This window comes from Symphalangus syndactylus, chromosome 3 (assembly GCF_028878055.3).
Source record: "Symphalangus syndactylus isolate Jambi chromosome 3, NHGRI_mSymSyn1-v2.1_pri, whole genome shotgun sequence".
In the NCBI taxonomy this organism is placed as follows: domain Eukaryota; kingdom Metazoa; phylum Chordata; class Mammalia; order Primates; family Hylobatidae; genus Symphalangus; species Symphalangus syndactylus.
The window spans coordinates 33,044,476-33,057,318 of record NC_072425.2 but is presented as its reverse complement, the minus strand read 5'-3'; the positions used below and the strand labels follow the sequence as shown (position 1 = coordinate 33,057,318).

The 12,843-nt window shown below is 38.2% G+C and overlaps 1 protein-coding gene across 1 annotated transcript in view; it reads left to right on the top strand.

Moving 5' to 3' along the window:
- UGCG (UDP-glucose ceramide glucosyltransferase) overlaps positions 1-12,843 on the top strand; it is a 36,042-nt gene that overhangs the window by 17,855 nt on the left and 5,344 nt on the right. The window contains exons 3-5 of the mRNA XM_055271496.2: positions 6,387-6,489; positions 8,296-8,397; positions 9,885-9,997. Of these exons, the coding sequence (XP_055127471.1) occupies positions 6,387-6,489; positions 8,296-8,397; positions 9,885-9,997 (318 nt within the window). The remainder of the gene's footprint in view (positions 1-6,386; positions 6,490-8,295; positions 8,398-9,884; positions 9,998-12,843) is intronic.

The following is a 12,843-nucleotide window of genomic DNA, read 5'->3' as shown; positions in this document are numbered from 1 at the left end:
AGAAAGATATAAATAAAATTAATTGTAAAATAAGCTTTGCAGTAAGAAAAATGGAAGATTTTCAAGCTCCATAAAAGTAAATGCAAAGGAGAATTAATGTTTATAAATGAAAGAAATTTTTCATTGATTATGAATGAATCTTAGAGCATAGCTTAGAGTCATATGCATTATCATTGTGAAACTTAATCTCACATTTCAGTTTTTTAACCATACTCTTCCACTTTCCCCATTCAACCACTCTTAAAATTGGTTATGGAATTTTTATGTTGTAGTGCTTGTGAGATGATAGTCATGGGATTTAAATGCTTGAGGAAGGAAATTAGTGAGGGGTTTAGTTGTAGAAAGAATTTTTTTTTTTTTTGAGATAGTATCTTGCTTTGTCACCTAGGGTGGAGCACAGTGGCACAATCATGGCTCACGGCAGCCTCGGCCTCCCAGGCTCAAGCAGTCCTCCCACCTCACCCTCCCTAGTAGCTGGGACTATGGGCATGCGCTACCACACCTGGATAATTTTTGTATTTTTTGTAGAGGGTGTTGCCATGTTGCCAGGGCTGGTCTTGAACTCTTGGGCTCAAGCAGTCCGCCTACCTCAGCCTCCCAAAGTGCTGGGATTACAGATGTGAACCACCATGCCCTACCAAAAGAATTTTTAAAAGTAACCCCAGGGATATATGTATCCATTGATTATGAACATTTCTAATGACCCCATAACTGATTTCTTGTGAATGAAGATTTTGGCCAGGCGTAGTGGCTTGTGCTTGTAATCCCAGCACTTTGGGAGGCCAAGGCGGGAGGATTGCTTGAGGCCAGGTGTTCAAGACCAGCCTCGGCAACACAGTGAGACCCCACCTTCAAAAAAAAACTAAAAAATTGAAATAAAAAATTGTTTTGGAAATTACAGTTTAGAATGATCTCAAGAGCTCTTGTTTTCACTTAGAGTAGTAGTTCTTTTTCCATTTAGTTATTTAAGTGGGTTGAGGAGAAAGCTATTTTGACATTCATTGTAAAATGAAGAAGAGCATCTGCAGATTATTCTTTGTTAGTACAGAATTTTATTTTCTAATTATAAAAGTATATTTAGCTATATAAATAGAAAGTTTGGAAAGCAGAGGAGAAGCGCAAAGTACCTGCAATCTAAGGGAAATATTTGATCTCACAGCATTTTATTTACTTTGTAAAAACCAACTACAATGGCAAATGTTCCACGGGAGACTAAAGTTAAACCACTGAAATCACGCATATCTGAGTGTGAACAGACAAGGCATTTGTGTCACCAAAAAGTCAAGGAGACACAAAATAAACATTTACGTGACTGCCAGACGCAGTGCCCTTTCATATTTGCATTTTGCCTGGTGTGAACGTCGTTTTACCAGATTATGGAAATGTTTTCATTTTGGACATAACTTTCTCTTCTAATATTCGATTGGGACTATCATAGGCCATTTGGGGGAAAATAATAAAACATGTTGAAGTTTTAAAATTTTACTGAATTTTGGACATGTGCAAGAAAATTTGCTACTACTGGTACTTGCTCTGAATTTCTAGGTTTCAATTTTGGTGAGACTAGACTAGTTGCCCTGAAAGACCTCTGTGCTGTATACATCTTACAAATCTACTTTTATACTGATACTCATTCCTTGGGAAAACATAAAATAATGAAAAGGTGATGCAGTTCATTTTCCACAACATTGAACACTCATTTGTCACCAGCATAGAAGGGATTTGGGGAGAGATTAAGCAGTAGCAGGAATAGTCAATAATCTGCATCTAAAGTGGCTTGCTGGCTTTACTTCAGTAAATTCTGGCCATGTGAAGAATACCTAAATTAACTATCAGAGTTATTAACAGTGAACCTATCATAACTATGATATTTTTTTCTTTTTTGCAATTATAGAATTGATTTTTTTTTTTTTTCCTTTTGAGGCAGAGTCTTGCTCTGTCACCCAGGCTGGAGTACAATGCCACAATCTCGGCTCACTGCAACTTCCGTCTCCTGGGTTCAAGCAATTCTCCTGTGTCAGCCTCCCGAGAAGCTGGGATTACAGGTGCATGCCACTACCCCTGGCTAATTTTTGTATTTTTAGTAGAGAGAGGATTTCATCATGCTGGCCAGGCTGGTCTTGAACTCCTGACCTCAGTTGATCCCCCCACCTCAGCCTCCTAAAGTGCTGGGATTACAGGTGTGAGCCACCGTGCCTGGCCTGATTTAACAATTTTAATACAGGGATTCTTAGCAAATAAAATATCTGATCAAATTGTGAAAACACAGAGCTGATAGCCAAAAAATGATTCCTGGTTAAAATCTGATACTTTTGAAAATACTTGGAATGCTGCCTCCAATTTGGTGTAATTTCCAATATCAAAAACAAGTGAATCTTACTATGTATTTGAGTCTGAACTTTTTTTTGGATAATATGAATATGAGTCTCATTTACACTCTGGCTAATTAGAAAGTATTTGTTTTTAATTAAAAATTATGTTTAAGCAGTGTAATCAATAAAAATTAAAACTTTAAACCTTGCATCTGAATAAAGGCAGACTGTACCTCCCTTACTTACAACCTCCCTACTTAACACTAGTATAGCATTTTTCTTCCCATTGAGTATATTTCTAGTACTATATTTTTACAAAGTTTCCTCTTGCTGGGGAAAATAAAAGCTAAGATTAGTTTTTTATTGTACTTTATGGAATTGTATTACTTATAAACATTTCCTTTCATCATATGTACTCGTACTTACAAAATAGCATTAAAAAAGCATTAAAGGCTGGGCATAGTGGCTCATGCCTATAATACCAGCACTTTGGGAGGCTGAGGTGGGCAGATCACTTGAGCCCAAGCATTCAAGACCAGCTCGTCGTCTGTACTAAAAATACAAAAATTAGCCGAGTGTGGTGGTGCACACCTATAGTCCCAGCTACTAGGGAGGCTGAGGTGGGAGGATTGCTTGAGCCTGGGAAGTTGAGGCTATAGTGAGCCAAGATCATGCCACTGCACTCCAGCCTGGGTGACAGTGAAAGACCCTGTCTCAAAAAAAAAAGCATTAAAGAAACTATGCTGGCCGGGTGCGGTAGCTCAAGCCTGTAATCCCAGCACTTTGGGAGGCTGAGGCAGGCAGATCACGAGGTCAGGAGATCGAGACCAACCTGGCTAGCACGGTGAAACTCTGTCTCTACTAAACGAAAATACAAAAAATTAGCCAGGCGTGGTGGCGGGCGCCTGTAGTCCCAGCTACTCGGGAGGCTGAGGCAGGAGAATGGCATGAACCCGGGAGGCCAAGCTTGCAGTGAGCCGAGATCGCGCCACTGCACTCCAGCCTGGGCGACAGAGCGAGACTCCGTCTCAAAAAAAAAAAAAAAAAAAAAAGAAACTATGCTATGTTTGGAAAAACAAGGAACTCTTTAGAGCAAACCTGGCTGAACAGCCTCCTATAGTAGGAAAGCTCATTGTTACTTTTGCCGTTTCAAAAGTCACTTAACCTCTCTAATCGTTATTGTGAAGATCATCGCCTTTTTGGTGGCTCAGCCAAACATTGTTTTGAGAGTCTGGATGGGAGGCTGACTGACATTTTCTGTGACTTAGAGTCAGCTCTTAAGGAAATCTTAGGAGGATGGTAGAAGTAGGGCCCTTTCCATTTTCAGATTTTTATCTGGTCTCTGGAGACCAGGTAACTGTCAAGTTGGTTTCAGTACCTCTTGAGTGGCAATTTTCGTCAGTCATCATTAGAGGTAGATATTGGATAGAATATATAATAACAGCAGTAGGTAGGTAGAAAGTATGAGGAAAATATATATTGTTTTCCTCATCAACTTAATTATTAAGAAAACATGTTTTTCATTTGACAAAAAATCTTATTAGCTAAACCTTCTTCATTAACCTTAGTCTTGGTTCTTTTGTGATCAACTGCAAATTTCTTTTATTTTTATTTTTATTTTTTCCCCAAGACAGAGTTTCACTCGTTGCCCAGGCTGGAGTACAGTGGCGCAATCTCGGCTCACTGCAACCTCCCTCCGCCTCCCAGGTTCAGGCGATTCTCCTGCCTCAGCTTCCCAAGTAGCTGTGATTACAGGCGTGTGCCACCAGGCCTGCTAATTATTGCATTTTTAGTAGAGATGGGGTTTCACCATGTTGGTCAGGCTGGCCTCGAACTCCTGACAGGTGATCCACCCGCCCCAGCCTCCAAAGTGCTGAGATTACAGGCTTGAGCCACCACACCTGGCCCACAAATTTTTTTATTGGCAATTTTTGCTGAGATTATAGGTAGTGGGCAAACAATTGTTATGCTCACAGGCACTATAAACATTTTATTTCTACTTTTTACTTGTGTATGCTTATCAGTGGAAGTAAATATAACAGACTTTGTTGTTCTCTTGAGTTAGTTAGCTTTGTTATGTTTTCATGGACATAATTAACCTCCCTTCTGTGCTTAAAAATGTTCAACCAGTTTTATGTTGTCGTCGTTTTGTTTTGTTTTGTTTTTTGAGATGGAGTCTCGCTCTGTCGCCCAGGCTGGAGTGCAGTGGCGTGATCTGGGCTCACTTCAGTCTCCACCTCCTGGGTTCAGGTGATTCTCCTGCCTCAGACTCCCAAGTAGCTGGGATTACAGGCGCGTGCCACTACACTTGGCTAATTTTTTGTATTTTTAGTAGAAACAGGGTTTCACCGTGTTTCCAGGCTGGTCTCAAAAACCTGACCTCAAGTGATCCACCAGCCTTGGCTTCCTGAGGTGCTGGGATTACAGGCATGAGCCACCGTGCCTGGCCGTTCAACCAGTTTTAGAAAAGATTTGGTAGGAAATTTCTTCATTGAGTCAACATGAATTTATTACCACTTCTGGAAAAAAAAATCACTACTCAGAATACATATCCTACAAATAATAGAGTAGTATTTTTGTATGTTAAGGACAAATACTTAAAAAATTTAGTTGTTGGCTGAGCGTGGTGGCTCACACCTGTAATCCCAGCACTTTGGGAGGCAGAGGCAAGCAGATCACAAGGTCACGAGTTCGAGACCAGCCTGGCCAATGAAACTCCGTCTCTACTAAAAATACAAATATTAGCCAGACATGGTGGCAGGCGTCTGTAGTCCCAGCTACTCCTGCTTGGGAGGCTGAGGCAGGAGAATCTATTGAACCCAGGAGGTGGAGGTTGAGTGAGCCGAGATCATGCCACTGCACTCCAGCCTGGGCGACAGTAAGACTCTGTCTCAAAAAAAAAAAAAAATTGAGTTGTTAATGGAAATTTAGGGGTTCAGTTCAGGATTTTAGAAATCTGGCTGCATGTCAGATCACCCCAGAGATTCTGACTCAAAAGTCTAAAATAGGGTCCAATTCTCTTTTTAAAATAAATGCCCCAGGGTGATTTTTTTTTTTTTTTTTTTTTTTTTTGAGACAGGGTCTCACTCTGTTTCCCAGGCTGAAACGTAGTGGTGCAGTCTTCGGCTCACTGCAGTCTCAACCTTCTGGGCTCAAGCAATCCTCCCACCTCAGCCTCCCAAGTAGCTGGGACCACAGGCATGCCTCACCATGCCCAACTAATTTTAAAAATTTTTTGTAAAGACAGGGCCTTGCCTTTTTGCCCAGGCTGCTCTCGAACTCCTAGGCTCAAGCAGTCTTCCCACCTTGACCTCCCAAAGTGCTGGGATTACAGGCATGAGCCACCGTGCCCAGCCCCAGGGTAATTTTGTCACAGCTAGGCAAGTGTTAAGAAATGCCTTTCTTAATTTACTGTTAAAAATCTAAACATAGCACTGGGCAAAATAAAGTTGTGGGTATTTTCATAGTTACAAGGCTAAGCATGCATTTCAAGATAGTAAATGTCCATTCAAATCAAATTCTGTTTTGTTTCAAAAAGTTATGAAACAAAAAAGTGTAATCTTTGTCCTTTTCATGTGATGAATTTGCAAGGACCCTTTAAATTTATTATAATGGAATTTTATATGAAATTTGTTGTACCTTCATGAAATAATATTAAGTGTAGAGACAACGCTTCTAGAGAGAGAGTATGTTTATTTTGGTTCTTTTGATGTCACTTTTTACTCTGCTAGGCACCCTGTGAGCAGTTAGTGTATCTTCAGTAATGATGGCCATGGACAAGCTTGAGATCCAGTTAATTCCTAGGAGATTCCTGTCCGGGAATGGCAAGACTGCAATTGTGGGCACTGCCAGTCTCTTCCTTATTTCTTCTGCTTAGGCTCCTAATTAGAAGCTTCACTCCATTAAAGCAACACTTGTTATCATAAGTGTTTGCATCCATTGTGAATGCTCTCTTTTAAAACTTTGCATAATACAATTGCTTGTTTCTTCCTGTGCTTTTTGTTTAATCAATACATGCTAGTAAGTGCTTATTTTTTTAAAGAATTTAATTTACATACAATGCTTTTTGACTAGTATGAAGTGCTCCTTTGTGTACAAGATCATGATGATCCAGCCATTGATGTATGTAAGAAGCTTCTTGGAAAATATCCAAATGTTGATGCTAGATTGTTTATAGGTAAGTAACAAATTCTGTAGTAACCATTTTCCATTGATAGTATTAAGTATCAGTAATCTCTGCATTGAACTGAAGATTAAGGTGTTAGCCATGTTTGTTTTAAATATGTTTGTTGGAGTACTGAAAGGTGTTTACGTCCTTTTGAGAAAAGTTATAAAAACAAAGGTTTTTTTTTCATATCTGAGATGAACAAAAATCACACACAAAATAATATTTTTCCCATTCATCAGACATGAGGGTCTGTTATTTTTTGTTTCTTCAGTATTTTAAATGTGTGGCCTTTTCTGTATCTTACTGACTATAATTGGAGTGAATGATAGAATTCACTTTTATTACATTACTAGAAGGGTATTTTTCCAAAAGCTTACAGGCTTACTGAAAGACTTGTAGAGGTGTGTTTGCCATTAATGTTTTTTTTAACATGGAACTGATGTGGTCTCTCTAAAAAACAAGTAAGTCATATAAAATGATATCAGATCTTTGTTATTTGAAGATAGGGCAATGATTTAAATTTTTTATTAGCTTAAAATGCAAATTTGAAAATTAATGTAAGTGTAGCACGCCTACAAATTAATCAGGACCATTACAAATCTATCAACTCATGGTCAGAGATGCTCATTCTTCACATGAGCTGTCTTAAATTATTTACTGTCATATATTTATGGGGTTATTTTGGGTTTTTTTTTTTTTAGACGGATTTTTTGCTCTTATCACCCAGGCTGGAGTGCAATGGCATGATTTCAGCTCACTGCAACCCCTTCCTCCCGGGTTCAAGCACTTCTCCTGCTTCAGCCTCCTCAGCTGATGGGATCACAGGCGTACATCACCACGCCCAGCTAATTTTTTTGTATTTTTAGCAGAGACAGGGTTTCACCATGTCAGTCAGGCTGGTCTCCAACTGCTGACCTCAGGTGATACACCTGCCTCAGCCTCCCAAAGTGCTGGGAGTATAGCCTCCCCAGTAGCTGGGATTACAGTCAGGCGCCACCACGCTCAGCTAATTTTTAGTAGAGATGGGGTTTCGCCATGTCATACTGGTCTGGAATTCCTGACCTCAGGTGATCCACCCCCCCTCGACCTCCCAAAGTGCTGGGATTACAGGCGTGAGCCCATGGCACCCAGCCATGTGTGTTTATATTTAATAAATCTTTATTAAATATAATCTTACTGTATTTATGAATTTATACTGTTTTAATTATAGCTTCAAAATGACACCTGTAGCTTTTTCCCTTAGGATTATTTTTTAAATTGACAAATAAAATTTGTATATATTTTTGGTGTACAGCATGATGTTTTGAAATATATATATACATCGTGGAATAGCTAAATTAAGTTAATTAACATATGCATTGCCACACATATTTATTCATGGTGGGAAATCTCTCTTAGCAGTTTTCAAGTAAACAACACGTTGTTGTATACTTTCTCATGTACTTATACTTTATTTGTGGTGAGAAATCTACTGTCAGTCATTTTCAAGTATACCATACATTGTTGTTAGCTATAGTTGCCATGTTGTACAATTCCTATTAAATATTGACTCATACTTAACTATTAAGGCAAGGTCTTAAGAAATAGAAAAAGTGAAACAGTGAATTTTCAAAGATAAATGATACAATTTTGCTTTTGAGAATGGACAGTTTTTTCCTAAATATATTATTATGAATAATGGAGAATGTTAAATAATATGAAAGTGTTTATTTTAATTATTAAATATGCAAGTACTTTTCATTTCTATCATGTATCCAGTATAAAGTATTTTTAATGTTGCATAAATCTTTTACTACTGTACCTTTACATTTTTAGGTGGCAAAAAGGTTGGCATTAATCCTAAAATTAATAATTTAATGCCAGGATATGAAGTTGCAAAGTATGATCTTATATGGATTTGTGATAGTGGAATAAGAGGTGAGATTTTTTTCTCATTTATTTTATAAAACTATTAATTTGAAGATAAAACGCTAAAAGCAATCTCAGATACATTCATGAGTTCTTTTTATTTGCCTAAAAGAGTAATTTATTTCATCATTATTTCATGGTAATACGTCCAGTTATGCTTACTAAGATTGATGTTTTTAATCCTAAACTAGAATGTTGCATGTATTAAAATGTTTTCATTTTGAAGAGAAAATTTCAACCATTAAATTAAAAATGGTCATGGTTCATTATATAATCTGCAAGCTTTCCCATGGGTGTAACTTTTCCCTTGTTTGCCTGACACTTATCTTTAATGTGTTTCGGCTTGCGTGATACACCGTCTCACAAAGGGACAGAAATTAATAGGTGCATATTTTACTAGAACACATACACTTATTGGACTATACACATGACATTTTACTTAAATGATTTTAGCAAGAAGCTTTTCATATACTGAAATTATAACTTGCATTTTTGAACACTCATAATAGTTTCAGTGTTCTATAATATTTTGTTATATTCTAATTGCCTTAAGTTTCTTAACCCTAGTACTATTCACATTTTGGGCTTTGTTGTGGGAGCTGTCTTGTAGGATGTTTAGCGGCATCCCTGTATCTACCGTGAGATGCCAGTAGTACCCCCTTCTCAGCAGTAAAAGCAAAAATATCTTCGGATGTTGCCAGATGTCCCCTGTGGGGCAGAATTGCCCCCAGTTGAGAAGCACTGACCTAGAATGAGTATTTAAGGTCCAAATACAACTTTTCTTTATACAGTAGATTTAGTTCTTAAAGACTTGAAGGAAATGAAAAATAAGGTCATGTAAAAATGATATGAGATGTTTGCTAAAGATTGGGCAATAATTTAAATTTTTTATTAGCTTAAAATGCAAATTAGAAAATGAACATAAACGTCACACTCCTATGAGTTAATCAGGACCATTACAAATCTATCAGCTGGTCAGAGATGATGTTCATTCTTCATATTTGCTATCTTAAATTATTTACTATCATATGTTTTTCAGTGTACAGATCTCTGTTCAGTGTAATCACATTCCATTCCTGTGTGGAAATCTGATACTCACAGAGAAAGTAGTCTCATTTCCTATGGTTAGAGAGTAGAGAAGCCAGCAGAAGAACTGAGGCCCTTAACTCTGCTCCTGAACCTTTCCCACTAGGACACATTATCCTTACTCCAATTTAGAAGTTCCAACGGGGGTAACTTTTTCAAAGTATATTCTGACTCTGGTACATAGTAGGTATATACTGGGCTAAAAAATGTATAAATTAGCTTTCAAGAATGAGGCCCTTCTGAAATTTTGTATTCTCCTCAGAAAGGTGGTTGAGATTCATTTTATTAGATCCATATGTTTAAAATAATGTATTTTATTAAGAATAACAATTCACGAAATATATTAGTGGGCATTCTACTAAAAACAAATTTTCTTTTCTCCCCCCTCTGCCTTTTTTTTTAAATTGTAGTAATTCCAGATACGCTTACTGACATGGTGAATCAAATGACAGAAAAAGTAGGCTTGGTTCACGGGCTGCCTTACGTAGCAGACAGACAGGGCTTTGCTGCCACCTTAGAGCAGGTGAGTATGGTGGTTATAAATCATGTTCATGGTATCAGACCCCTCATTTCCCAGAAGCTTGAAACTGGGAGCTGGAATTAGGTATCTCAAGTTAACTGTGTTAAGTCCGTTTGGCTACCTGCTGTGTTCTAGAAGCCCTGAGTTGAGAGCAGCTGTTTTCATTAGTGAGGAAATTCTTGGGACCCTGACTGTACCCTGGCAGTGAGCAGCTGTGCACAGGAAATGCCTGTGGTCTTATTGCCAGCTGAACACAGTCTAACCTCCTGCCTTGTAGTATTCACTTCCAGTGCTAGAGTTCAGTTCTTTATATTGTTCTTTCAAACATTCGATCTGAAAAGAACCGCTGGCCCCCTCCCTGCCCCGGGCGTTTTTTTTTTTTTTTTTTTTTTGAGACAGAGCCTTGCTCTGTTGCCCAGGCTGGAGTGCAGTGGCAGTCTTGGCTCACTGCAACCTCTACTTCCCAGGTTCAAATGATTCTTCTGCCTCAGCCTCCCAAGTAGCTGGGATTTCAGGTGTGCTACCACACCTGGCTAACTTTTGTATTTTTAGTAGAAATGGGGTTTCACCATGTTGGCCAGACTGGCCTCAAACTCCTGACCTCAAGTGATCTGCCTGCCTCAGCCTCCCAATGTGCTGGGATTACGGGCGTGAGCCACTGCGCCCAGCCCTGAAAAGAACCTTTTTAAAATATCACAAAGTATTTCAAATATACAGAAAAGAAAATGTATTCATACAAGTCCTTATAAAACCTATTTGATGTCCTTTTAAAACATATTTCTAATAATTACCTGAGAAACTTATGTTTTCATTTTATTTTTTCTCCAACTTAGAAATAGTAACATCCATAGGAAACTATAAATAATGGAAAAGTATAAGATGTAAAAAAACAAAAACCAACAACCTAGAACCCTAACAATTACAGGAAGTTTCTGGTTTTTTTTGGTTTTTTGGTTTTTTTTTTGAGATGGAGTCTCGCTCTGTCGCCCAGGCTGGAGTGCAGTGGCGCAGTCTCGGCTCACTGCAAGCTCTGCCTCCCGGGTTCACGCCATTCTCCTGCCTCAGCCCCCTGAGTAGCTGGGACTACAGGTGCCCACCACCACGCCCGGCTAATTTTTTGTATTTTTGATAGAGACAGAGTTTCACCATGTTAGCCAGGATGGTCTCAATCTCCTGACCTCGTGATCCACCCTCTGTGGCCTCCCAGAGTGCTGGGATTACAGGCGTGAGCCACCGCGCCCGGCCGGAAGTTTCTGTTTTTAAAAATAAAGGTTTGTTGTATCATTTGGACACTTTGGAGTCTTTATTATCCCTCCCCCCCTTCTGGGCCCTTTAGAAAACATTGTTGAGATAGTATTCTAAAAATAATCTGTATCTTAGTTTTGTGACTTTGTAAGCTTTTCCCATATCATTAATAGCTTTTCATAAAAGTAATTTTTATTGGCTGTATCATAGGCCATCGTATGTGTTTCCTATGCTTGAGTTAATCATTCCTGTACTGTTAAACATTTGGGAGGAAAAATTTGTTGTAATGTTATAAGGACAGATACATGATTTCAGTCTTTAAATATGTCAACTTGCTCTTAAGCATATCTGCGTTTATATTCTTTTGAATTGCAGTCTTATGATTGCCACATATCCGAAGGGGTAAAGGTACATTGTGGGAACTTGCATCTGGCCTTTGGCAGTTTGAACCGTGAGCTCTTTCTTAATATTGCCTGTAAATATATTTGTCCTACTGCAAGAAATTGTTAGTCTTAAATACCAGAATTTTTGTTTAGAAAAAGAAACTGAGTAGCCGCTTTAAAATAAAATACGATATATTCTAATATACCAAGTTGTATTTTTGTCTTAGAAATATCCAAATTGATACAGATGTCAGTAACATCTCCGTGATGTATATGTCAATAAACATCTCCTAGAATACACCCATTCCCTTAGTGTAGGTTTAATCTCTGGAAGTCACTCTGCCATACTTAGAATTAATCATTCTCAACTGTAAAGAAATCCTAGGCGCATTCAGTTCAGTGACTAACATCTCATTCCTAAGACCTCAGTAACTACTAAGGAATTAAGATGTGTGCCTCTGTTCTTAGAAGTCAGGTTCAGTTCAGTCCCGCAAACACTAGGGCTTCACTGGAGTCTGGGTTCAGGGTAGGTAGCAAGAATCATAATCGTAATTGCCTCTTAGAATTCTCTTGCTCTGCACTCTTGGGCAGGTATATTTGGAACTTCACATCTCAGGAGTGAGATGTAACTCCTGAGAAAGATCACTACCCTTTATTTCAGGCTAATTAGAAAAGGCAACATATCTGAGGTGTAAATAATAAATAGGATTTTATGTCTGCTAAGTAGGGTAATAACAGTCCTTTTCTACCATTGATTTATCAGCTTATATATCTTATGACTTCAGAGTATATGTAGAGAAATGGCAGTAGGGGATGAGAGAGAATTTTAGTATTCTTCTTATGAAAAATACGTTGAAAAGGTGGGGAAATTGGGAAGAATCTTAGTGACTAAGGGAGAGGGAGCAGCTAGCTACAAAAGGATGCAAGAAAAGGAATTAAGAAACAGGATTGTGTCCTCTCCCCACCCCCGACCCCCCAAAAAAATAGGATTGTCCTGAAGATTGATATACCTATGGGTGGTGTGTGTATGCATGCATGTATATATACACACATATACATAACATACAAATATGTATATTGATCCCAGTAAAGTACATGTGTGTGTATATTTACATGAACAACCTAAAAACAAGATACATTGAATATTTGTTAATATTTTATATGTCAATGAGTGATATTTTTTACCTTATTTTGTATCTAAATTAAGTTTTATTTGGATGC